This window comes from Mixophyes fleayi, chromosome 2, assembly GCF_038048845.1.
Source record: "Mixophyes fleayi isolate aMixFle1 chromosome 2, aMixFle1.hap1, whole genome shotgun sequence".
NCBI lineage: Eukaryota > Metazoa > Chordata > Amphibia > Anura > Limnodynastidae > Mixophyes > Mixophyes fleayi.
The window spans coordinates 330173275-330200143 of record NC_134403.1 but is presented as its reverse complement, the minus strand read 5'-3'; the positions used below and the strand labels follow the sequence as shown (position 1 = coordinate 330200143).

General features: G+C 42.6%; 1 protein-coding gene across 1 annotated transcript in view; it reads left to right on the top strand.

The window, feature by feature from the left end:
- The first annotated feature begins 6807 nt into the window (after positions 1 to 6807).
- Positions 6808 to 26869, top strand: part of NUFIP2 (nuclear FMR1 interacting protein 2) — a 30601-nt gene continuing 10539 nt past the window's right edge. Inside the window, exons 1-2 of the mRNA XM_075196852.1 lie at positions 6808 to 7176; positions 23218 to 24903. Coding sequence (XP_075052953.1) covers positions 6978 to 7176; positions 23218 to 24903 — 1885 coding nt within the window. The 5' untranslated portion in view covers positions 6808 to 6977. The remainder of the gene's footprint in view (positions 7177 to 23217; positions 24904 to 26869) is intronic.

The following is a 26869-nucleotide window of genomic DNA, read 5'->3' as shown; positions in this document are numbered from 1 at the left end:
ATCAGAGATATGGAGGAGGTGGGGAGCGTGGCTATGATGTCACAGCCTACTGCCGCACTCCCAGCCCATCAGAGATATGGAGGAGGTGGGGAGCGTGGCTATGATGTCACAGCCTACTGCCGCACTCCCAGCCCATCAGAGATATGGAGGAGGTGGGGAGCGTGGCTATGATGTCACAGCCTACTGCCGCACTCCCAGCCCATCAGAGATATGGAGGAGGTGCGGAGCGTGGCTATGATGTCACAGCCTACTGCCGCACTCCCAGCCCATCAGAGATATGGAGGAGGTGCGGAGCGTGGCTATGATGTCACAGCCTACTGCCGCACTACCAGCCCATCAGAGATATGGAGGAGGTGGGGAGCGTGGCTATGATGTCACAGCCTACTGCCGCACTCCCAGCCCATCAGAGATATGGAGGAGGTGGGGAGCGTAGCTATGATGTCACAGCCTACTGCCGCACTCCCAGCCCATCAGAGATATGGAGGAGGTGCGGAGCGTGGCTATGATGTCACAGCCTACTGCCGCACTACCAGCCCATCAGAGATATGGAGGAGGTGGGGAGCGTGGCTATGATGTCACAGCCTACTGCCGCACTCCCAGCCCATCAGAGATATGGAGGAGGTGCGGAGCGTGGCTATGATGTCACAGCCTACTGCCGCACTCCCAGCCCATCAGAGATATGGAGGAGGTGGGGAGCGTGGCTATGATGTCACAGCCTACTGCCGCACTCCCAGCCCATCAGAGATATGGAGGAGGTGGGGAGCGTGGCTATGATGTCACAGCCTACTGCCGCACTCCCAGCCCATCAGAGATATGGAGGAGGTGGAGAGCGTGGCTATGATGTCACAGCCTACTGCCGCACTCCCAGCCCATCAGAGATATGGAGGAGGTGGGGAGCGTGGCTATGATGTCACAGCCTACTGCCGCACTCCCAGCCCATCAGAGATATGGAGGAGGTGCGGAGCGTGGCTATGATGTCACAGCCTACTGCCGCACTCCCAGCCCATCAGAGATATGGAGGAGGTGGAGAGTGTGGCTATGATGTCACAGCCTACTGCCGCACTCCCAGCCCATCAGAGATATGGAGGAGGTGGGGAGCGTGGCTATGATGTCACAGCCTACTGCCGCACTCCCAGCCCATCAGAGATATGGAGGAGGTGCGGAGCGTGGCTATGATGTCACAGCCTACTGCCGCACTCCCAGCCCATCAGAGATATGGAGGAGGTGGGGAGCGTAGCTATGATGTCACAGCCTACTGCCGCACTCCCAGCCCATCAGAGATATGGAGGAGGTGGAGAGCGTGGCTATGATGTCACAGCCTACTGCCGCACTCCCAGCCCATCAGAGATATGGAGGAGGTGGGGAGCGTGGCTATGATGTCACAGCCTACTGCCGCACTCCCAGCCCATCAGAGATATGGAGGAGGTGGGGAGCGTGGCTATGATGTCACAGCCTACTGCCGCACTCCCAGCCCATCAGAGATATGGAGGAGGTGGGGAGCGTAGCTATGATGTCACAGCCTACTGCCGCACTCCCAGCCCATCAGAGATATGGAGGAGGTGGGGAGCGTGGCTATGATGTCACAGCCTACTGCCGCACTCCCAGCCCATCAGAGATATGGAGGAGGTGGAGAGTGTGGCTATGATGTCACAGCCTACTGCCGCACTCCCAGCCCATCAGAGATATGGAGGAGGTGCGGAGCGCGGCTATGATGTCACAGCCTATGCCGCACTCCCAGCCCATCAGAGATATGGAGGAGGTGGGGAGCGTGGCTATGATGTCACAGCCTACTGCCGCACTCCCAGCCCATCAGAGATATGGAGGAGGTGGGGAGCGTGGCTATGATGTCACAGCCTACTGCCGCACTACCAGCCCATCAGAGATATGGAGGAGGTACGGAGCGTGGCTATGATGTCACAGCCTACTGCCGCACTCCCTCCCAGCCCATCAGAGATATGGAGGAGGTGGGGAGCGTGGCTATGATGTCACAGCCTACTGCCGCACTCCCAGCCCATCAGAGATATGGAGGAGGTGGGGTGCGTGGCTATGATGTCACAGCCTACTGCCGCACTCCCAGCCCATCAGAGATATGGAGGAGGTGGGGAGCGTGGCTATGATGTCACAGCCTACTGCCGCACTCCCAGCCCATCAGAGATATGGAGGAGGTGGGGAGCGTGGCTATGATGTCACAGCCTACTGCCGCACTCCCAGCCCATCAGAGATATGGAGGAGGTGGGGAGCTTGGCTATGATGTCACAGCCTACTGCCGCACTCCCAGCCCATCAGAGATATGGAGGAGCAGCAGCCGACAGCTTCACTGGTAAGAAGCTGCCGACTGCTTCTTCTCCATGTTAGTGCCTTAAACTCTATGTGGGAGGGGGGATTAAAACACTGGATGAGTGACATTATGTCATACTTGCCAAATTTTCCTCGTTGGCTTCAGGGAGATCCCAGGGGAGGTGGGCGTGCGGAGGCGGGGCTTGACAAATCGCATAATTTTGTCCCTGCCCCCTAAACGATTGTCACAATTTTGGCCAATGATAGCAGGGGGTGGGGCTAAGATCACACAATATGTGTGTCATTAAGCCCCGCCCCTGACACTTATCTATTGCGGTGCGAGTACTGGGAGGTTGCGCTGCTCACCCGGGAGGTCTCCCAGAAATGCGGGAGTTTCCCGGACATTCCGGGAGAGTAGTCAACTATGCGTTAAAGAAAAGCAGCTAATGAATCTCTAGAGACTGAAGTGTCTTTTACATTTCTGTCTCCATTACTGAAGTCATGTTGTCTTACCTGTCAGTCTTTGATTAAATCTTGGCCTCCATGAAAATGGCCACCTCCATAGGCCATAGGACACAATTTCTGAACTGTGTCATCATGCCACAGATGGCGAAGACAACCACATCTTGTACTGGCTCAGCATCAGGGAGAATGCCAGACTCTTCAGGGAGTGAGGGAGATCACCCCTATTTCAGGGAGTCTACCTGACATTCAGGGAGAGTTGGCAAGTATGCTATGTCAATGTTTTAGACGCCTGCTAACGATTTGTGCCCTAGGCAACTGCCTACGTTTGGTCAATGATAATGCTGGCCCTCTGTATAGGAAAATAAATCCCTCCATGACAAGACAGTTATCTTAGATATTTTACGCTCTGATAAGCTTTGATTAGTAGCCCGTGTATCAGCCGATTTTAAATAAATGAACAAGGTACAGACATAGTCCTATTACATCATTTAATAATTTCTGTCCATGACATTTAATATTAATAGTTTGAACTTTCTTTTATCATCAAACACTGCATTGTAGAAATAGGGTTAAAACAACATGTTTTCCAAAATCCCTGCTGAGAATGTGTTTGTTATGATACACTCTCACACACAGAGAACAATTTCAGTGCTAATATTTAGCAAACCACAGATTAAGACTGAATGAATACTGAAATCAAGCTACTATAAAGTTACAAACTATCTTTGCTGTGTGTTTCTTGCTATATAGTTATTTTGTGGTTTTGTTTAAAGCTGCAATCTCCTGTCTTGTTCTAAAAATGCATGTTTGGTAAAACAGAATAGCATTATGTTACTTAAAAAAGAATTCTAAAAATGTGTTTTTTAATGTGGAATTATACGTCTTTTTGCTCATAATTAAGTATTTATTGCATGTATAATTTTATTTGGGAGGGACATTGTTGGGTTTTTACATTCACTTGTACCAGGTACCATCCATGAAAAATAAACAGCATATACTTAAAGGATAACTCCACTGGTTTGTATCCTATGTATCTAAAATAAATAGATCCTAAGTATTATTTTAGTTACCTGGGTCCATTAGTTTGGATGATAGATATGATAATGTATCTAACAGCTGCATGCTTCTTCAATGATTTCTCAGATTGTCATGATAACGGCTTGAAAGTCTGTGGTGTGCAGTATACACAGTAAACCCTCCCCTAAATTTAGACAGGCACCCGAGTCCTCATTTATGATGTCCAATATGAACAAGGTGCAGTGCAAAATCCTCCTTGGTGTCACCACTTGTCTCAGTTTGCACTTGCGATTTCCACCAAACAGTACAGGTTTGCAGAGTAGGGGCCTGATTCATTAAGGATCTTAAATGAAGAGGATCCTTATTTCAGTCTCCTGGACAAAACCATGTGACAATGGAAGGGGTGCAAATGAGTGTTCTGTTTTGTACATAAGTTAAATACTGACTGTTTTTTCATGTAACACACAAATACTTGATAGGTTATTTGTACACTGAATTGTAAAGTTAATATGTGTGTGCTACATGAAAAAAACAGTCAGTATTGTTGTGCAAAACAGAACACTCATTTGCACCCCTTGTATTGTAACATGGTTTTGTCCAGGAGACTGAAATAAGGATCCTCTTCATTTAAGATCCTTAATGAATCAGGCCCTAGAACTTTATACCAGCTGTTTGCAATCCTTGAGCAGAGTGAAAGTGTTCTTAAGTACAGAGGAGGCACTCTGCTGTGCCTAGTTTGGCATAGCAGTGAAATGAAACTTCAGCCTCCAGAAGGAGATTATTAAAATGAGATGTATAACTAGTCTTAAAGTGTGCTGTATCTGTTTACATATGTGGAGGTCATCATGGTATCAACTGACTACATGGATACTACAACAAAGCAGTTGTAGCTATGCCAGTTACTATTCGATCAAGATGACATATGATCCAACAGTATTGTCATTGATCATCTGGCTGATTAGGTTTTCTCACTAAACACAAATATGTTATTATTTTAATTAAAGCCCTAGCCTTTAAAATACTTACTTGTCCATCTGTGAACATGTCTTCATAGAGACATGTGCCTGAACCCATATCTGGTTCTATCACATGCGGCAGTGCCTTTGTACTATAAGTACAGTGTAATTCCTGGCTCCATTCTGTTCTCTACAAAGTAAGAGATGGTTTGGGACTACAGCAATGTTAAAAACTGTTATTGAAGCATATTTCTGGAACCATATACTTATTCATTAAGGTCATGGAAAACTGTTTACTATTTTTGTTTCTCCCTATATTATCCAAATAACATAAATGTATTGTATACACAAATCAGCCACAACATTAAAACCACTGACAAGTGAAGTAAATAACATTGATGGCACCTGTCAAGGGGTGGATATATTAGGCAGCAAGTGAACAGTAAGTTCTTGAAGATGATGTGTTGGAAGCAGGAAAAATGGGCAAGCGTAAGGACCTGAGTGACTTCGAGAAGGGCTAAATTGTGATGCCTAGATGGCTGGGTAAACGGCAGGTCTTGTGGTCCAAGGAAGGACAACCGGTGAATCGGCAACAGGATCAGGGGTGCCCAAGGCTCATTAAAGCACGTGGAAAGTGAAGACTTGCCCGTTTGGTGCAATCCCACAGAGGAGCTACTGTAGTACAAATTTCTGAAAAAAGTTAATGCTGGCTATGCCACAGATCGGTCAGAGTGCCCATGCTGACCCCTGCTCACAGTCAAAAGAGCCTACGATGGGCACATGAGTGCCCCAATTGAGAGTCAGCACTGGACTAATGGAAGAAGGTGGCCTGGTCTGATGAATCATGATTTCTTTTACAACATGTGGACGACTGGATGCATATATGTCGTTTACCTGGGAAAGAAATGGCACCAGGATGCACTATGGGAAGAAAGTAAGCCAGCGGAGGCAGTGTGATGCTCTGGGCAATGTTCTGCTAGGAAACCTTGGGTCCTGGCCTTCATGTATATGTTACTTTTACACGCACCACTTACCGAAACATTGTTGCAGACCAAATACACCCCTTTATGGCACCAGTATTCCCTGATGGCAAAGGCCTCTTTCAGCAGGATAATACGCCCTGCAACACTGCAAATATTGTTCAGTAGTGGTTTGAGGAACATGACAAAGGGTTCAAGGTGTTGACTTGGCCTCCATATTCCCCAGATTTCAATCAGACCGAGGATCTGTGGGATGTGCTGGAAAAAGAAGTCTGAGCCATGAAGGCCCCACCTCACAACGTAGGGATCTGCTGCTAATGTCTTGAATGAATGCTTAATGTACTCAGACCTCCATTCCGGCATCAGAAATGAACGGCTAAGTTACTGGCAGAACCATTCTGGCACCCGGAATGGATGGCTAAGGTGTTCAGAACCCCATTCCGGCAGCCAGAGTAGATTATTAAGGCCCTTGGAGCTTCATTTCTGCAGCCGAAATGGATGGTTAAGGTCCTCAGGGCTCCATTCCTGGATGGGTAATACACTCAGCGCTCCATTTCCACATACATTTATATAGATAGATATAGACCCACACAATACAATATATATGCAATATAATATGTAGAATAGTTGTTTCAAATATTACAGAGAACATATCTGAATAGCAGAATGCACTATATAGGCAGAGAAAACACATTTCAACATGCCTCACATGTTAATTTGAATCATATTTGTACTTAAGATAATCCTATACCTTTCTAAAACTTCTAATTATATATTTGTGCTACTTTGTTATAGCACAATAACTATTTGTGCCTCTAAATATGTTGCAAACCAGGAGTGTCTCATCTCATTCCGTACAACTACAACATGCACATTCAAGCTGTGGTCACATTCTTGTGGATGTAGTAGTTTACTGCAGTGGACTAAGCTTTGCCTAAGAAGTGGCTGTGCTGTGTAGAAAGTGCTGTTGCACACAAGTAGAGAGCCATAGTGCTGACGTTGGAAGCCCAGCCCTGTGAGGTTGCAGAAGCAAAGTTGTGCAGGGAGGGAAGTTAGGAGGGGAGGGGAGGGGAGAGATGGGGGGAGGATGCACTGAGAGAGCTGTGGGAGGAGAGTACAAGCACTTGGAGATGCCTGATTGCTGGAGAGAGACAGTCAATCGTTTCTAGAAAGTCCCAGAGCCAACCGGCTTGCCCTAGTGAAAGAGGGACATCAGCACACTCACATCTAGAGAGGGGCACTGTGCTCTGCATCCAGCACAGGGGGAGCCAAGACACCTTCAATGGAGGAGCAGCCTGGCCAGCAGCACCACCACCATCATCACCACCATATCCACTCATCGTCTGCACACAGCAATTATTACTACTACACACCGAGCTTGCAGCATGGAGCAGAGGGCATCGCTAAATTTCAACCAAAGCCGTTAAAACATGACCACAAACACGCCCTACAGCACCAGGAAACACACCAGAAGAAAACAGGTCCGGTTCAGGAGGAGGAGGGGGGGTGCCCAGGGGAAGGAAGGGATCAACAGGGGTAAAGGGTGATGAGGGGGGAGGTGGTGCTGCTGGAAGACATTGGAGTCTATATTTAAATGTGTGATTTAGAGGAGAGTGTGGCCTGTAGAATGATACTCAGTGGTGATCATGTGTTTATAGATTGCCATTAAAATGTGATGGTAGGATGGGCTATGTAAAGTGTTCATTGGTCCTGTATGTCATAACTTGGCAATGCATGGAGATTATTTGGTTTAACTGGGACCATGTGCAGACTTTAAGTTTTATAACTAGACCTACGTGTGTCTGTAAGGACATGATACAGTTTTACAATGTAGAGACCGAATGTGCTATTTAATATCCACAGATCAACTTGGTCACTTGTAAAAACAACTGATACATTGTTTGTCCATTTGTATCCTATAGTTGTGTGTCTTGTGTATCATAAAGGTTGTCAATGAATAACAGACCAGGTGATAACGTGTCCTCTAAAGGCAGAGGAGTAATATCAGACACTGTCTGTGATGGAGGCTGCTGCCACGGCTCCAGGCACTGAGGAGGATTTTCATCGACGTCTGTGTGTTCTAAGTGGCGGCTCTGGGTGTTTACTGTGCAGCAGTCACTTTGGGGTGTAGGGCGGAGAGCTCCCCAAATGGCGGCTTACAGGCAGTGTCTTTGTCTTGCAAACACTCTTGATTACCTGTTTATTAATGTACTTTAAGACCTGGTCTGATCATTTTATGGTCCCTGTGTGCAGTTATGTAAAGCCGGACAGGAAGGCCAGGCAGCTTGCTGCAGGGGGTTAATTGAATTCTCCAAGCCGGTTACGTACACTCTCCTCCCCCTCCAGTCAGCTGCTTCATGTGGCCTAGTCTCAGCAGCTGGAGCCGGGGCCTTGCTTGAAAACCTTAATGGATTATAGGCCGGTGTGTGTGGTCCAGCTTAGCACATGTAGATGGCATGTCACATATGTGGTCAGTGTGTGCATTAGACACCCTCCTGTGTGATGCATCTTCTTGTCTGTGTAAAAAAATAACTTCTTAGATGAATATTCTAGAATATATAGCAGCATTTGCACTTTTATGTTTAAATTATAAAACATGCCTTGTTTTATTATTATTATTTTTTTAAATAGAAAAAAAAATCATAAAACTTTAGTGTAAAACAATTTTATATTCTACAGAATAATGTTGCTTTTAATGGGTATTATTTTTGAAATATTACACAGTGTAATATAGATTACAAGGAAATGTCTATATGCACATTGTTAGTCATAGAAAAACAGTAAGTGAGCTGTCCTTGCCCCCAAGAATTTTAGACTACTTAGGTAACCAGTGGGTGACATTCCAGTGCAAATATCAGCCTGTAACATGGGGTCAAAGTACAGAGCAGAGGTGACATGCTTATTTTGGTTGCTTGATGAAGGAGCGTTATGAATGTATGTTTGAATGAATGCTTTTAAAACCTTGAGAATTATTATGAGAAGGAGGTGCCTGGGAGTGATTTTAAATTTTGATAAACCACATTTGTATTGCCAAAATATAAAGGTCAGCCACAGAAGCAAGCAGGTTTATGACTGAATTATAAGTATTAAGCTGGACACACGCACTGTAATATTGGGCAGTTGGCCTAGTAACGTAGCCTGTGGGGTCTCAAAATGATACTCGGATAGCACTATTATTAGGTATATTTGTAAATGCGTCATGATATGACTTCTGCTTGAATGTGGTCCGCTTCCAAGCAAACGATCCGCTTAGATTGTGTGTCAGCACAGTGGCTAATTGGTTAGCACTTCTGCCTCACAGTGCTGGGGTCATGAGTTCAATTCCCGACCATGGCCTTATCTGTAAGGAGTTTGTATGTTCTCCCTGTGTTTGTGGGGTTTCCTCCCACACTCCCAAAACATACTAGTAGGTTAATTGGCTGCTATCCCAAAAAAAAAAAAAAATTGACCCTAGTCTGTGTGTGTGTGTGTGTGTTAGGGAATTTAGACTGTAAGCTCCAATGGGGCAAGGACTGATGTGAGTGAGTTCTCTGTACAGCACTGCAGAATCAGTGGCGCTATATAAATGGTGATAATGTGTCCGATGTCATCCAGCTTGACCAGTTTCACTTGGTGCTTAGGCCATATCAGGTTTGTGAATAGTCCCATTGTAAAGACAGGCCCGAGCCCTGGTACTTTGTACCTGCCACCTCTCTCGGAGCCCCTGAGGCCATGACCACATTCGCCAGAATAAGGTGAAATTTCCGGTCCATCTTATTCTGCCCAATTATTTAAATAAGTAGTAATAAAATTGTATACTAAATCTGCTAGTTGGTAAACTAAAGGTGTGACCGATATAGTGTGAAGGGTTGAACTACTTTCATGTGCAATTAGAATTTTGTGTTGATCTCTGTGGAGGCCAATGCGATAGCAGTTGCCATAATCAAGACAGGAAAGTTTAAGAGCCTAAATGAGCATTTCATCAGTGGAGACCTATAGGATAAGTTGTATCTTGGCAGTTTTATATAGAAGAGGCAGCATGGTGTTATATGCATCTGTTTGTAAAATATAAAAGGGATCTATTATGTGTCTTATACCCCTTTTACACTGCCACCCCTGCAATATGCCAGGAGACAGTGTCACCCACCCCGCCAAACACTGGGGTAGACTGTGTTTACACTGAACACGGGTCTGCCTGGGTCTCCATGGCAACATCACAAGAGGAACTCTGATTGGCTCCTCTTTTGATGTTTTTTTTTTTTATTTTTTTTGTAAACTTTTTAATTGGTGTCGGTCACCGTTCACAATGCCAAAAAAATTCCCGGGTCGGACCCGGGAATAATCCTGCAAGAGACCAGGGTGGATGTGTGGACCCACTTTCACACTAAGCCTAGACCTGGGTTGCCTGGTCTTTCAGTGTGAAAGGGATATTAGACAGAGTGAATGTTGGGACAGGGACAAATACTGTATGTTGACATAGGGATAGAGAGTTTTTATATGCTATGATGAAGTTTGGGCATTGTTTTCTGTTAGCCACGTGGAAATGACTAAGACAATAAAGGCTCTTTAGGCCTAATTACTTGTTAATAACTTAATTTCCTGTTTTGAAAAGCATATCACTAATATATATATATATATATATATATCTATTTTGATGCCATAGATCCTTGTCTCCTTCAATAACTCAGTTTCTGCAGAATTTCTGTCTCTTTAGCATTGTCGTTGCCTCAAAGTCTCTGTATTATGTTCTTTCTCCACTGTTGTGCAGGAATACTGTTTAGTCACCTAGTGGCTTTTAAATTTTTATCATGAAAAGTTTTAGAATTCTTGACAAGCATTCAAGTGTGAATGCTAGGGAGGCATGTTAGTTCATTCTAGTGTGGCATGCGGATGGCAGTTGGAGTAAGCTACACACTGGCTCAGTTCTTAGCCCTTATTCTCACAAATATAGCGCTTTGGATATTTCTAAATACTGTTGGCAAATGTCACAACAGCGCTGAGGATCGACTTCTTACTGAAAAACAAGGCTGTTTTAGGATCTACAGAACTACCATCTCTGTCCAGATGTGGGACCCACAAGGTTGAACTGTCATTGCAGTTTCAACATCTGTTCAGCTACTCAACTCAATTGTGATTGCTGTTACCATCTCTGGCTGCTGGACCCTCCACACCCAACTGTCAGCAGCTTCCTGGAACTTGTCATGTCAGAGCTGCAGAAACTGTCTACTCCATTAACCTCAGCCAGGGGGCGGTAAAGTATTCTTCACCTCCTCCATTGCCCCACACAATTTGGATCAGTTGTTCCTTTTTACTCTATCATTACCTACCCTAGCTAATACACATTCATTCACATCTCTCCATCAAGCACCTACTTTACAGTCTCTTCTATTTACTGTCACCATACTTCTCTCCAAACTCCTCTTTTTTCTCCATCATCCTATTCTCTTTCACTACTTCCCTCCTCGTTAGTCTGTACAAATGAACTGTTTTGTCTCCTGCACCCACCACACTCGCCAGCCTACATAAACAGAAATATGCCTCACACCCACAAATCCTCCTTGCATATCCTCTTTCTCACCCTGCTCTTTCTCATGGCTGCTGGTGATATCTTGCTTAACCCTGGTCCCCGTACAGTCCCCATTATCTGCCCACGCTCCTCGCTGCACCCCAAACCTCTCCATCCACCCCTTACTTCCAATCCCGCCAACCTTATCCACATATCTCCACTACCCTCTCTTCCCTTCTCCTGTGCACTATGGAACGTCAGATCTGTTTGTAACAAACTTGCATCCATTCATGATCTATTCATTTCTAATTCCCTCATCCTCCTTGTCATTACAGAAACTTTGCTCACCTCCTCTGACACTACAACCCCTGCATCTCTCCTATGGGGGACTCTCCCTCGGCCAGACCCAGAAACAGACAAGGTGGTGGAGTAGGCATTCTACTATCTCCAAGCTGCACCTTCCAAGTCATACCCTGTGAACCCTGCCTCTCATTCTCTTCCTTTGAAGTCCACACTATCCATTTCTTTTATCCTCTCCACTTTCGTGTTGCTATCATTTATCGCCCCCCCCACCACCCCAGGTCCAGTTTCCCAATTACTTCACAACTTTGCAGCCTGGCTCACTTATTTTCCATACTTTGACCTGCCTCCTCTCATGCTATGCGATTTCAACATTCCCATTGATAATCCAACTGTCTCTTCTGCCACTAAACTTCTTTCACTTACTTCCTCCTTTGGTCTATCCCAATGGACCTCATCTCCCACCCACTGTGATGGGCACTCCCTTGGCCTTGTCTTTTCCCGCTACTGCTCCATCTCTAGTTTTTCCAATTTAGCATTCCCACTCTCCGACCACAACCTCCTTTTCTTTAGCCTCCCTTCACCTCATGCCCTTCCCCCTGCACCCAAATACACATACACAAAGAACCTACGTACCATTGACCCAATCCACTTCTCATTTTCACTAAAACAACTATTTTCTCCAATGACAGCATTGTCTTGTTCTCATCAGACTTCCTCTTTCTTTAACAAAACACTCACTTCCGCCCTAGGCAATGCAGTTCCAGCTACTACATATAGTCTCTAACGATCCACACCCCAGGCATGGCACAACAAACAGACCCGCTACCTGCAAAAGCGCTTCCGCACTGCTGAGCGCCACTGGAGGAAATATTCCTATCCAGATTTACTCCACTATAAATTCATCCTTTCATCTTAGAACGATGGCCTTTCAATTGCCAAACAAACATTCTTCAAATCTCTATTATCCACCCATTCTTCTAACCCACGTCACCTCTTTGCCACTTTCAACTCACTTTTCTGCCCACCTGCACCTCCTCCTCCCTCCCTCACTGCCCATGATTTTGCCACATATTTCAAAGACAAAATTGACACCATTCGACAAGATATTTCCTCATGCCAAATTGCACTCGCTGCACTCACTCTATCCACCTTTACCTACACTCCCCAATCCATCCTTAATTCATCCTCTCCAGTAACTGAAAACAAAGTCTCTGCACTCATCTTACCATCTCACCCTACAACCTGTCCACTTGATCCCATTTCCTCCCAACTTCTCTTCTCCTCCAGTGCATGCCCACATCTAACTCACTTCTTCAACCTGTCTCTCTCCTCTCATTCCATTCTCGACTCTCTGCAATCAGGCTTCCACCCCCAACATTCCACTGAAACTACTCACAAAAGTGATCAATGATCTACTTACTGCAAAGCCTAAGGGTCATTTCTCCATACTCATTCTCCTGGACCTTTCCAATGCTGTTGACACTGTTGATCACCCTCTTCTCCTACACACCCTTCACTCCATTGGCCTTCATGACACAGTTCTTTCCTGGTTCACTTCTTACCTATCGAATTGCTCCTTTAGTGTTTCTACATCTGGCACATCCTTCCCTCCACTCCCACTATCTGTTTGAGTCCCACAAGACTCTGTTCTTGACACTTTACTTTTTTCATTGTACACCTCTTCTCTTGAGGCACTAAGTCGCTCATTTTGCCTCCAATACCACCTCTATGCTGATGACACCCAAATCTATATCTCCTCTTCTGACCTTTCTCCTACTGTACTATGTGGTGTAACCAACTGTCTTTTCTGCTATCTCCACATGCATGTCCCAACGCTACCTAAAGCTCAACATGTCCAAAACAGAGCTTATTATCTTCCGACCTACCCTCAAATCTTCATTACTGTCAATAACACCACAATTTCCTCAGTCTTCCAAGCCTGCTGCCTTGGTGTGACTGGATCACTTATAAATAACTTATGATATATATTTATTTAAAGGAAATTCCATAGGTATGTTGGTAAAAGAGATATCTTTAGTTCTGAGAGCAGGGGAAGAAATTTGTTTGTTTTATCTTTGTTAGAGGAAATGCGTGATTTCGGAGGTATGTATCTGATACAATAAGCCTTTGTGGAGGAAGTCTTTTGTCAGTGTCAGTTATCCCGAAGGTACCCGGTTCTGGATGCTGGTAAGTAGTCTCGGGTGGCAGCATTTGTAAGCCCCTCCTACTGGGGTGAGAAGGCCCAATTGGGATAACGGAAGGGAACGGTGGCAAAGTAAGCACAGCCGGTTCCCAGCAACAAACAGGGTGGCATAGGCGGTCCACCTTGTCACACTTGACTCCGCCCTCTGCTTTATTCCTCACATCCAGACTTTTTCCCAGTCCTGTCGACTTCACCTTAAAAACTTTGCCAGCATACGCCCTTTTCTTACTCGATATGCTACCAAAACTCTTATCCATTCTTTCATCATCTCCCGCCTTGACTATTGCAACCTCCTGCTATCTGGCATTCCTGACACCCATATATCCACACTTCAATCCATCCTAAATGATGCTGCAAGACTGATCTTCTCTCACCGCTCCACATCTAAGGAACCACTTTGGCTCTCTATATCCTCCAGAATCAAATTAAAATTACTCACCTTTAACTACAAAGCTTTCAAAAACACTGCCCCTGCATGCATCTCAAATCTCATATTAAAATACTCTCCCTCCCGCCCTCTTAGATCTACCTCTGACCTTCGCCTTGTCTCTTCTCTGGTAACCACCTCTCACTCCCGCCTACAAGTCTTCTCCCGTGCTGCTCCCCACTTATGGAATTCCCTACCACGTTCAATCAGACTTTCCCACAGCCTTTAAATCTTTAGATTTGCTTTGAAAACCAATATCGTTTTTAGAGGTGACCTTCTCCTCGATAACACCATACACCCTAATGCACCCTCACAACAGTCCCAATCTCCACTCTGAACCACATTTGTTTCTCTTGTTTCAGCTGTGCCCTCTTCCACTTAGAATGTAAGCTCTCTAATGAGCAGTCTTTCATACCCTGCATTTATTTTGTCTACCTTGGATGGCCTTGTTTTATGTATGTCCTGTTTCCCCTACTGTATAGCACTGCGAGTCACTGTGGTGCCTTAGACATCTACGATATAATAAAAATAATTAATAAAAGCATTGAATTGATTATCCCCCATAGGTTTGTAATGGTCTTAATTAGCAAAATGAGATAAACTTCTAATAACAATGATAATTTTTTTAATTTGCCAGAAGATGGCATAGTCTTTTACGCAATGTTGCTGATAGTCCTACTTTTGGAGCATTTTTGATGTTATAAAGGAACTTGCAATATACACTTTATACAATTATTGAATACTTGAGTTTTAGAAGGAGACCATATCATTGCAAGAAAACAAATCTTTTTTTAAAAAAAAAAAAGTCCATTAATGTCCATAAAAAACAATCTGAAATATATGATTACAATTCACTAAAACAAATAACATAGGAAGGTCATTGTTGCTGATAGACCTACTTTAGGACTTACCCATACTTGCCTACTGTCCTGGAATTTCCGGGAGGATTCCAAATTTCAGGGAGTCCATTTGGAAGAGTAGGCAAACCTCCCGGACCCTGTAAAATGCCGAAATTCCTGGCATTGAATAGCGGGGGGCAAGGCTTAATCACGTCATTAAGCCCCGGCGTTCAATACCTTGATTTTCTGTCACATGATCTGTACTCCGATCTCCCGTAGTACAGATTTAAAAAGTATCACAATTATGTTTCTGTTATATGGATGGTTAGGTTGTTTTTACTCAAAGCAGATGTACTACTTACCAGCAAAATGGTTCCCTTTAAAATACAGGCCAGCTGTCAGATTATGTAACTTCCCCAGTAGTCACAATGTTCAGTGACTGAGTTCACTATTCACATATTGATGGCCTTGTGGGCATGTGCAGAACCAGTGCATTTGCCACTGCTCTTCCCTTTACAACTATACCTGATGAATTGCAGGCTCGGTCTAGGGCGGACTGAGCCGACTCATACTACATCATACAAGTTTTACAATCTGTAGTCTGTGCATATATTTCCTGAATTCAGTCATCAGTAGTGTGTGTGTGTGTGTGTATGTGTATATATATATATATATATAGATATAGATATAGATATAGATATAGATATATAGATAGATATATATATATAATGTATTTTTTTTTCATGCTTCAAGTGAAAGAGAAATCTCCATATTTAGGGCAATTTATTTTTTGGGGTCATAAAATCTATTCATCATCTGCTATTTATATAGCACCACTAATTTCACAGGGCTGTACAGAGAATTACAGTCTAAATTCCCGAACATACAAACCGAGAGAAACTAAGGTCCATTTTTAATAGCAGCTAATTAACCTACTAGTATGTTTTTGGAGTGTGGGAGAAAAGCCACACGGGGAGAACATACAAACGCCACAGAGATAAGGCCATGGTCGGGAATTGAACTCATGACCCCAGTCCTGTGAGGTAGAAGTGCTAACCACTAAGCCACCATGCTACCCTACAATAGCTTTGGTGTCTTTCTGGTACACAATTTATAAAATCTAATCTTTTCAGTGTTTGCGAGGTTAAAAAGTTTATACATTGAAGTAAAAAATATAGTAAAGCTTGAATTGCTGCTTCTTGAGTGGGTAGAGGTGGTGGTGGTCCTAATTTAGTATATACATTATCAAAATAAATATGTTCATAGGTGAACCTGATAAAGGTGTATTGTGATAATAGCAAATGGTTGTTGATGCATTTAAGATAAATAGTTGTTGTCGGATTTGATATTGTTCACTGACTAGGTGTGATTGTTTTTGTTTTTTATTTAATTTTTTTTCCCCATCACTGTTTTTGATCAGTTGAGCTGTAAAACTTTTAAAATGTGTTTTGTCAAAAGTATGTAAAGCTTATTTGCAATATTGCAGCTATTATTAATCAGCTAGCCCACTATCACTACACGCGTGGCCCAAACATGACCACTATGGCCTATAATAATCTGATTGGATTGTAAAAGCTCACAGGCATACTATACATTCAGAAGAATATATTTGGCTACTCTGTGTATATGTTGGAATCCGATATGATGGGAATAGCTCTGGCACATAAAGTCCCAAAAAGTGCCCTTATTTTGGGAATGAAAAGGAAGATGATTTTGCTAGTAATGAACATCTTTACAGCAAATTTATATAAGTTTCCTATTCTGACATTATGCACAAATCAGAAATCTTTAATGTATTAATGTAGCATATGACGACAAGGCAGCCGCCTTGTCAAGTGTAATACTGTAATGGGCAACACTATTTTGAGAGCCTCACACTTGGCCTTTGGTCTCTTGCTATGACAGCAGACCCCCAGCATGACACAGTTTAAGAAGTAGGTTAGCCCAACAATCCCAACTTTTGCTGAACAGCCCTAAACCTTGGGGTTTGAGAAGGGCGAGGGATAGCATTGGTGGTGTGTGGCGTCTACATGGTTTAGGCAGCTTTGGCAGATCAGTATTCTGACCAATTTTGTCCTGATATTTATTCCTGGTCTGCAGGGGTTAAGGGATGCTAACCAGTGCTTGGCTAGTACAGATGGTGAGAACATATCATTTCACGTCCTAACTTGCTCCACAGACTGACAGCACAGCTATTACACTGTACATTAAACTCTAGATAGAAGACCAAAAAGGGAATATTAATCTGGCAAGGAGGGCTGCATAAAATATCCCTTTTGATGGTTACCTATCACCCAGCACTGGTATATTTAATGGTTGTGTAATCAGTGCAGTAAAAGTTAAAAAAAATAAAAAACATTTAAGGAAACTGTGCGTCTTTGTTTCTTATGCCCGGCAAAAAAAAAAATAAACGTATAAATTCATGTTGTCCACTGTGTCCAAACTAAAAGTTATTTTGGCATACTTTGTAGCACCAAAACCACAACACTTGCTGTTTGTTCTCCTCACACACCAGCCAACATGAGCTGGTTGCCTTGCAGACTACAAAGGATTTCTTCTTAAAACAAAAAAGAAAAACAAAGATTTTACTGTAATCTCAGGTTCTGCTGTGAGAAGGGATTGGCCATTTTGCTAATTTGTGTTTGGGGTTCGTTTAACGAGAAAAAATAAACTCACAAAAGCATTTGGGAAACAATTGTAGGCAGGTGAAAGTGAAAAGTGTGGATGTGAAATATACAGAACGTTGGCCCAGGCAAACATAGTTTGAGAGCTTGATATGCTTTCCGAGGAGAGCTTTCACATTGTACTATGTTCATTCCTGGTCCAGCTTTAGGTATGCCTCACAACTCTGCCCTATGCAGACTGGAGGAAAACTGTCTGGGGTAAGTGTGACATGCCGAACAGAAATGTTCTCTTCTGGGAGAACACTTATTCTATTTGGGTTGCATGCATTCATATATGCATGCAACATTAAGTCTAGTGTATAGGTGCATCCAGAGCAAATATATGTCCATCTTCCGTTTCAAAACTTGCACCTGGTTTATGTAGATGAATCATATTTGAGTTGTGTCCAACTGGTCCATGCTTTAGTGCTGCCTCAAACACTGAATATTTACTATTTGACAGATGAAAGTATTAACTATACATATAATTAACTATACATATAACCTCACATGTGTTATGCTTATGTTGCTGTTACATGATTTTTGAGTGATGAGTCATAATTGATACATTAGGAGGTCTTATCCTTATACCAAGTATTTTTTTCGTTATGCATGTAGATTGCGTTATGGAGTATTATGTTGATCTGTGTTAGCCTTTATTATTGCATCCCTTTAGTCAATGCAAAAAGTTTTTATGTTCTAGGGATCCTTGTTTGGTTATTCTGATTGGATACTGTTTGACATTTTTAAGTAACACATGTATGATTGCTTAACTAGTGTACTGGTATGAAAAAAACATGAGTAATATCAAACCTGTACTCCCAGTATGGAAAATATTATCTTTCAACATATTTAACTCCGTTTGCTCTAGATCTGTGTGGACTGACCCGTTTCATGGGTTCTTCTCAGGCAGTATAATATAGCCTAGGTAATCTGCACAAATAGGTCAGGTATAAGTTGATCAAAACACGAGTCATTGATTTGTGTCTACCGAATTGAACTGTGTAGGGTACATGCAGCCGTTCCATGGCCCATCCAATCAGGGCTTAGCTGTCATTTACACTGGTAACGTTTTGACTCCATTGCTACCCGTTTTGTAAATTACAACTCCTGGTCCTTATTTTCATTAGCCATAAATGTTAAGGTCAACACAGTTACAGTATAGCACCTTTGGCATGCATGTTCTAAAGTCTGTCTTCTAGGATGGAGGTTTTGTTTTTTTCAGGTTTTTTTAAGGCCTGCTGGCATCTGTTAGGAATATTTTTAAATAAAAGGAATCCTTTTTTCAGCTAGCTCCTATCTGATAACTTTATAAAGCCGGCTCCTCCCTGACATAAAGTTTTGTTAACATAAGTAAAAATGAAATGAAAAAATTTGATTTGCATTCCTTACTAGCGTTGGTAGGTCACTGTGTAGGCTTTCCCAATGTGTTTAACCCAGTGTAAGTGGGTTGATTACAACATGATGTGCTCCTAAAAAGTGCAAAAAAAAACCCCCCACCTGTAAAAGCTGTGTCTGGTGCTTGATGTTGCTTGCAAGTCTAAGTTTCCATATTGTATATGGAAAAATTGTGCTTTTTAGAATGTTGGCATTTTTATTTCTAGTTTCAGTTTGGATCTATAGCCTCTCATTGAAGACTATGATAAAAAGGAAATGATTACTTTTTGTATTGCAGATATTTACTATTGTATGGTCTTCTTGTGAAAAAAACCCTCAGTTTTTCAGTAGCATACTGACTTTTGGAAAATGCCATATAGCCCAAGTCTACTCTGTTTACTTGACTTGTGAGATTATTGAACCTGTCGTGCACTAACTCTGCTGTTGGTCTTAGCTGATTGTTTTTGCAGTGGGAAACAGAAGATCTTCTACACCTGCCAGACTACTTGACCCTAGAGACCAATTTTCCCAGGGGGGGCTATTCAGTAATGTAGTTTTCTAGTTAGTGAAAATAATCTCTCTTCACGCTGTCAATAAGTAGACAGCTATGTTTAGCCTATAGTTTACCCAAAAGTCTCATTCTGTCTCCCCCTGCACAATGCTATGTGCATAATGAAAGTTTCAAAGTTCCAAAACATTCAGCACCCTTCAAACTAATCTTTGTCCCATGTGAACTGTATGTTACATACATATAAACATACATACTGTCTTTATGTCGCTGACTCTAAAAACTGGGGTTCGGGATCTGATGGGTTGTGATATATATATATATATATATATATATATCGGGATATAATTACCAATTATTTTGTCCTTCAATTTATTTTTTCATGATTCAACAAATATAAGCCAAAACTGTGTGTGAAAAATTGAGTACGCACTTACTGCTTTCATGGCAATAAAGTAGGTTATTGGAGCGAAGTGCTGCTAAGAAAGTGTATTGGATAACTTGTTCATAAGAAGGTGAACAAATAATATATATTCTTTATTTAAAAGCAGAACCTTTGGCATTAAGCGCAGAAAAACAATTGTTGATGCTTATCAGTCTGGAAAGGAATAACAATTCGACTTACAAACAATTTGAAGACCATCATTCTACAGTGAGAGAGAGTATTTACAAATAGAGAATATTGCCATTCTTTCCTTTTAGAGTAAGTGTCCCAGCAAATTCTCCAAAATATCAGACCGTATGATGCTCCGATAAATTGCAATGAACCCAAAAGCTACATCCAGAGATCTACAGGTCACTGGCAATACAGTAAATGTTAAAATTCATGAATCAACATGAGAAAAATATTGACTAAGTATGGTCCCTTATATCCAAACAAAACAAAACCATTACAGTACAGCTTAGGTTTGCAACATTGTTTCTGAACAAAGAATTCAATAACAATGTCCTCTGGACAAAGGAAACAAAAATAGAAGTGTGTACAATGTCATGTTTGCAAAAACCAAATGCAGCATGTACATCAAGAACCTCATACCAAGCACTGAACATGGTGATTTGGGGTTGTTCTGCAACCACAGAATGTGGGGATGATAATCAATCATTGAGTCCACCTTGAACCTTAAAAATATTACATTATTTTTGATAGTCAAAAGGAAGTAAGGGGTTGATTTTATGGCCTGAGCAAAGGTTTTAATTTCCAAATGATGGGACATTTAGTCATAGTGCATTCACCAAATAAATTCTACACGTGTGCTGTAGGTGGGCTTGGATCATTGATGGCTGTTGCTCACTTGGCATTGGATGTTGTTCTCTTCTCTGTTCACATGGAAAAACCCAGAAATTCTGTATTTGTTCCTCAGCACATTTTGATGTATGGCATTAGGGATCTTTATGGAGTCAGCGCATTGGTTTGTCTCCACGTCTCCTTCCTCTCGAATTTAGTTCCCATTACCATTTCCTTTCTCCTCCCTTTACCAATATCCCTTACGCTTATAACAGAGGACATGACTTTACTTTAGTGCCACGTTATTCCCATTCCGGTTTTCCTATTGGCATAGTGAGTGTGTGTATTTATTTTGGATCTGTTATTACTGTAATGTATTGGGTTGCACTTGGTGTACTATTTCCTTACGTGCACCCGGCGGTATCACGTCTGGGGAGGGGGGGGACACGCGCATTTACTGACTCAAGATATGACTGGGCGGTGCAGCGTTCTCTGCTCTGAGCAGATTATGCGCCTGTTATCCTCTAGCTCTCGCGTTGGCAGTAAGTTCTAGCGACGCAACACTTCCCAGCTCGTGTTCGGTTCTGAATGGGGCATCCAGAGGGAGCTGGTATTGTGCAGCGCCGGCACACTACTGAGCGCTGTAGTGGTATGGCGCTCCTGTAGCCATCAGCCCCAACACTGATCTGTCACTGCTCGTGTCAACCATGACTCTGTGTATTTGGCCGCCTGCTGGAGTTGCGAGCATTACCGGCCCCCTATCCGTCCTTCTGCAACTCTGACTCGGGACCCTGCAGTCAAGGTGACCCATGGGAATTGCAAAAGGGATAAGGTAGAAAAGCGTTGTGTGATGGAATTACTCAGGTTACTGCTGATAACAGCAGAGGTGTGCATCATGTGATGTTTGTGTGTCTAATAAATATCCAATTTTATTTTAGATAGAGTAAGCTATATCCCTTTTATATACTTCCGCTTAGAATATAACAATACCATCCAGGTGTTATAAAAACAGTGACAGTGGAATGGTTACACTTTAATGCATTTTTATTACCACAATTTAATGGGTTCTAAGCACATTGTATATTAGGAAGCCTCCCAAAGTGACCCTTTTCACATTGGACCCATTGCTCTCCTCCTATTCAAACTTATTTTCCATTATAAATTAAATTTTGTTCATAATTTAAACATGTTAAATATTATTTCAGCCCAGATAGTGAAAATGAGAAAAACAGTAACGGAGCAATTGTTCCTGGGTCAGTTTGGAAGGTAAATATTAGGAACCATATCTAATAGCCAATTAAATTCATCCAAAATAGGTCTGTACAAAATCTTAATAAGGGGCATTTTTTATTTTTATTCTAATTTACTTTCATTTTTTACTTTCTTTACTACGTGTGAATAAATCAGTGTGGTCTTAGAATTGTAGTGTGACAAGTAATGACGTAGCTGTTCATTCCTTTTATCTTCTTATTAACAAAGCGCTGACCTATTATGCAGAGCTGTACATTGAGGGGGCCATGACATGGCACAAACAGATTACATATAATTGCAAGAACAGAAGGTGAATACTACCTTGCCCAAATGAGCTTACCATCTTAGAGATGTGGGAACACATGTTACAGAAGGTAGCAGAGTAACAATTGGTGGGGAAAGTGCGTGTGACTATTGTTAGGCCGCTGCATAATCTGGTTCCCATAATAAAGCGGTCATTGGCGACTGGCATTGCTGCGTAGCTACGTTTAGAATGAGGAGAGAGAGCAGAAGGCAGAGTCCTGAAACAAGATATATTGGGAACTGTCTGTAGTAAGACATGTATTAGAAGTTTTGACTAGTTTGTGTAACATACATCACCAATGTACTATTCTAGGTTAGCGTGATCTGAACTTTAAGTGAAGCATGTTACTGTAAATCATACTTACTAACTTTAAAATGTTGGTTTCCGGGAGCCTGCTGGGGAGGTGGGCGTGATGGGGGGGGGGGGCGCTTCAAAATGCGCTGCATTTTGGACCCGCCCCCCGTGACGTAATGACACAAACGCGTCAATTGACGGCGGGGGCGTGGCCAAACGCCACGATTCACCGGGAATCGCGGCGTCTGGGACCTTATTCTGCCCACTTCACTAGGAAGTGGGCACTTCCTAGTGAAGTGGGCAGATCCGTGAGATTGCCACACTCTCCTGGGCATTCCGGGAGAGTTGGCAAGTATGCTGTAAATGTTGTAATGTTAATATATCTCAGTCACACTTTAAAAAAATATCTGTAGTAACAACATACACTGTACACATCAAGGTGTATCTACAAGGGTCTCATGGCATGTACAGTGCATGGTGATAGAAAATGATTATGGGAATGCATTTACAACGTACCCCAGGGGTTAGGCAGCTTATAGCATTTCCACATTTGAGCTACAATCCCCCCAAGTTGTATTTTCTTACAGGCAATTGACAATACTGCATTTAATGATGTAATATAATGGGTTTTTTTCTTCCATAGGACATGGAGAGCTAAATGGTGCTACAGGAGACCGCCACACCCCTGCAAAGATCCTGGCCTCTGACAAATCTGCAAACCAAACTGCATCTCGGGTTCCTAACGGCAGCCAGCAAGTCATTGCTGACACCAACACGAATTCTAAGCACCTAGCCAAGGCTATTAATTTTGGAAAACCAAGCAACAAAACTAAAGCCTTGCTTCATAAAAACAGTATGGACAAAAAGAATGAAAAGTCTTACGAAAGCAAATCTAAAGATATTAAATGCACAGACAAGGGAGAGGTTGGTCTCATTCAGAATGGTTCGCTTTCTAACAGCTCTGGATTTCTTAGTAACGGTTATGTGAGCAAAGGTGCAGAGAACGATGGCAGTGGTTCGGAGAGTGGGTATGCCACTCCTAAGAAAAGGAGGGCTAAGTGCACCGTTGCCAAGACTGCCGAGAACTCCAGCTTTCTGATTGGCAAAATGTCAGACTCTGATATTAAGCTGGATTCTGAGAACTTCAAGCCAGATTTGTTTGCAGACCACGAGGGAGGAGCTCGAGTGGACAATGGTAAAGGAACTTGGAAATGTGAGTCTTCATCCACAGGTGCCAGTCGGAGTAAAGCAATCTCTGGAGATTTACAGAGGAAAAACTCTGATGCCAAACTTGTCACAGGGAAAAAGTTTGATGACCGGCCCAAAGGCAAATCGTCCCCTGTTACCTCCTCTAAAGAGGACTCCTGGACCTTGTTTAAACCACCTCCTGTTTTCCCAGTTGACAACAGTAGTGCTAAAATAGTTCCCAAAATAAGTTATGCAAGCAAAGTTAAAGAAAACCTCAACAAAGCAGCACAGAACAACTCTGCTTCTCTCTCTTCCCTTACCTTCTCCCCTCAAGCTGGGGAAAGTACAGCTTCGAACTGTGTGTCCCAGGTTCCCATGTCTGCCATGAAGTCTGTATCTACAGTTAATTTTGCCAATGGGCCCCTTTTAGTAGGAGCTGACGGGGGTTTTATGGCTGCTGCTAGTACTGTATCACACACACTGCCTGGGGGAGCAGAGCCTTTGTCCACAGAATCCTCTTCTGCCTCTTCAAACCCCTCTGAACAAAAGAAATCTGGCCTTTATACTTATCCTTCAAATATGCAAAATGCCCTGCCGGATGCAATGCAGGGAGAACCGTCTGGTCCATCAACTCAACATAGCTTGGGAGAAATCTTTCAGAATCAGTGGGGCTTGTCTTTTATAAATGAACCTAGTGCTGGCCCCGAGGCTGGAGCAGATAAGCCAGAAGTTGGACAAATGGTCTGGGAGCACCCAACCCCACCAGTTTCACAGGGTGCTGAAATTGTTGCCTCAGGAAACGAGCGCTCAGTTTTCCCCAAAGCCTATGAGCTGGAGAAACGGACTAGCCCTCAAGTTCCAGATGGGGCCATGCTGAAAGTAGCTCATGGTTCTGGGGGAGATGGGGCTGCATTGTCCTTAGAGCCACAACATTTAGGGGATCTACAAAAGCTGGAAGCTGCTAGCCAGGGTTCATTAGTGTTTCAGTCTAAGGTCTATGAAATAGAAGTAACTCTTCAGACCTCCCTGAAAAACACTTTACAGACTTCCGCCAAAGATAAGAGGTACCAAGGAGATCTTGATTGCAAAGAGATCTGGGGTTCTGTGGACCTGAGGGCTGCTATTATGTATCACACTAAAGGTAAATGTGTTGACATCTGTTGGGTTTTATTTAATTACTGAAATATGTCTTTAAAGTGGACCACTCTTTGTATTTGAGAAGTCTGAACCACAAACTGAAATTTTAATGTGTCTTGGGTAAAAAGTAGTACTCGCTCTTACCCTGTATTTTTGACAATGTAATGTGTAATGAAGTATTTCCTCCTTAGCGCATCACAAACCGCACATTAAATATACCTCAGCGGTAAGGCAAAAACTGTTGATATGTGTCAATCTGCCAGCGATTCACTTTCTGATTCATGGCTGGAGTGATCATGTGAATGCAGACTTCAGTTATTTCAGGCCTATTAATTAGCACTAGTGGGTTTAACAGGGTTTTATAATCAATCCAGGATTGAGTAAGTCCTATTGACCACATTTTTTTTACTTTTACAAAGCTCTATATAATGTAATGACATTTCTCTGACTTCTACATTATTTTGACAAATCTTGTTCCAAACTAAATGAAATCCAAATATTTTGTTAAAATTAAGTAAAAGGTGAGGTAGTCTGCTTCAAATGTGCCCCTGCCCTTAAAAAGTCACCTTTTTTTGTCACATGTTCTTTGAATCTCCGTTTTTTCCAAGAATCCAGTTTGCTGTCCAGTATGAGACCTGCAAGATTAGTTGTTTTTTGGCCGGTTTCTAAATGTCCTCCATTGAATCCAATGATTGAGTTGACTTCTTTTATATTTATGATATTTAGTGTGTGAATCATAGGCAAAAATGTTTTCAGTGCAAAAATAATACTTCCCATACAACTCGCTAATGATCACTTACATGTAAATATTTAGTGTCAACACGCATACTTTTGTACAAATGCACTTCATTTCAAGTAAACACATGGACTTGCTGGACAAGAAGGCTGCTGGGAGGAGTTGGATAGATTGGGGATGTGCCTTAAGCTGGGTACACACTACAGAATTTTCCACCAACTTTTTATGCCGATCGAGTTTACATGTGATCGATGGTCCGATCGCTCGATCAATGGACGGCATACACGCTAGCCTTGTTTTAGACGATAAAGGGAAGAGCGGACGTCCCTTGAGCGACTTTTTACAGCCATGTTGTCGTGAGCAATGATTGCAATTTAGTACACACTGAAGCAACATCGGTCGGAAGTTTATACACACTACACAACAGAAACGACACTGGAACGAAAATATTTAACGGTACGACCAACCAAATGAGGCGCCAATCGTCCATTTGGTTGGACTTTCAACCATCGTGTCACTATACACTGACCCAACTTTTGAACGAGTGGTCGTATGTCAGCTGGTTAAGCCGATTATTGGACAAAAACCCTGTAGTGTGTACCCAGCTTTAGTAAGAGAATGAGACTTTATCTTGTGGCATGTAGTTATTTAAATGAGCTGTCGGTGATGAAGAAGGATTATTTTGGCTGATGCATTCATCATTTTAGGTTCGAAGGGGCTTGTTGGAGTGTTCACTGGTGTACTCTATGGACACCCTAAGATAGCGTTTCTTTGTAAATGTGATTAGTTGTGGAACATACTTACTATAAATGTAACTGGCTAATAGGATATGAGTATATGATATGACTTGTATATCCACGAATAGATCTATCCAGCCTTTGTATAAAATGCTGAGTGTAAATACAGCATATACTTTAATAATCTGTATATCAATATTTTGGCATTTTTTTATGCTACGGTTACTTACTGGTGAACACCACGCAGCATGATGCACTAAAGGTAGATCTAAAAATAAGAGTATGTAGCCTTAGTAGTAACCCTTCCTTATTAAGGATTTAGCATTTTAGTGGTCCGTTTAAGTAAAGTGTGTGCATCTTAAAACCTTCCCTCAATAGTCAGTTTTATGGATACTGCAGCTACCAGCAGGAGTCAGATTCTTATAGACTTCAGCTATTTTGGGGGTTGGGGGAAGGATAGTTTATTGCAAATAAAATAAAAAATGAGCACTTAAGAA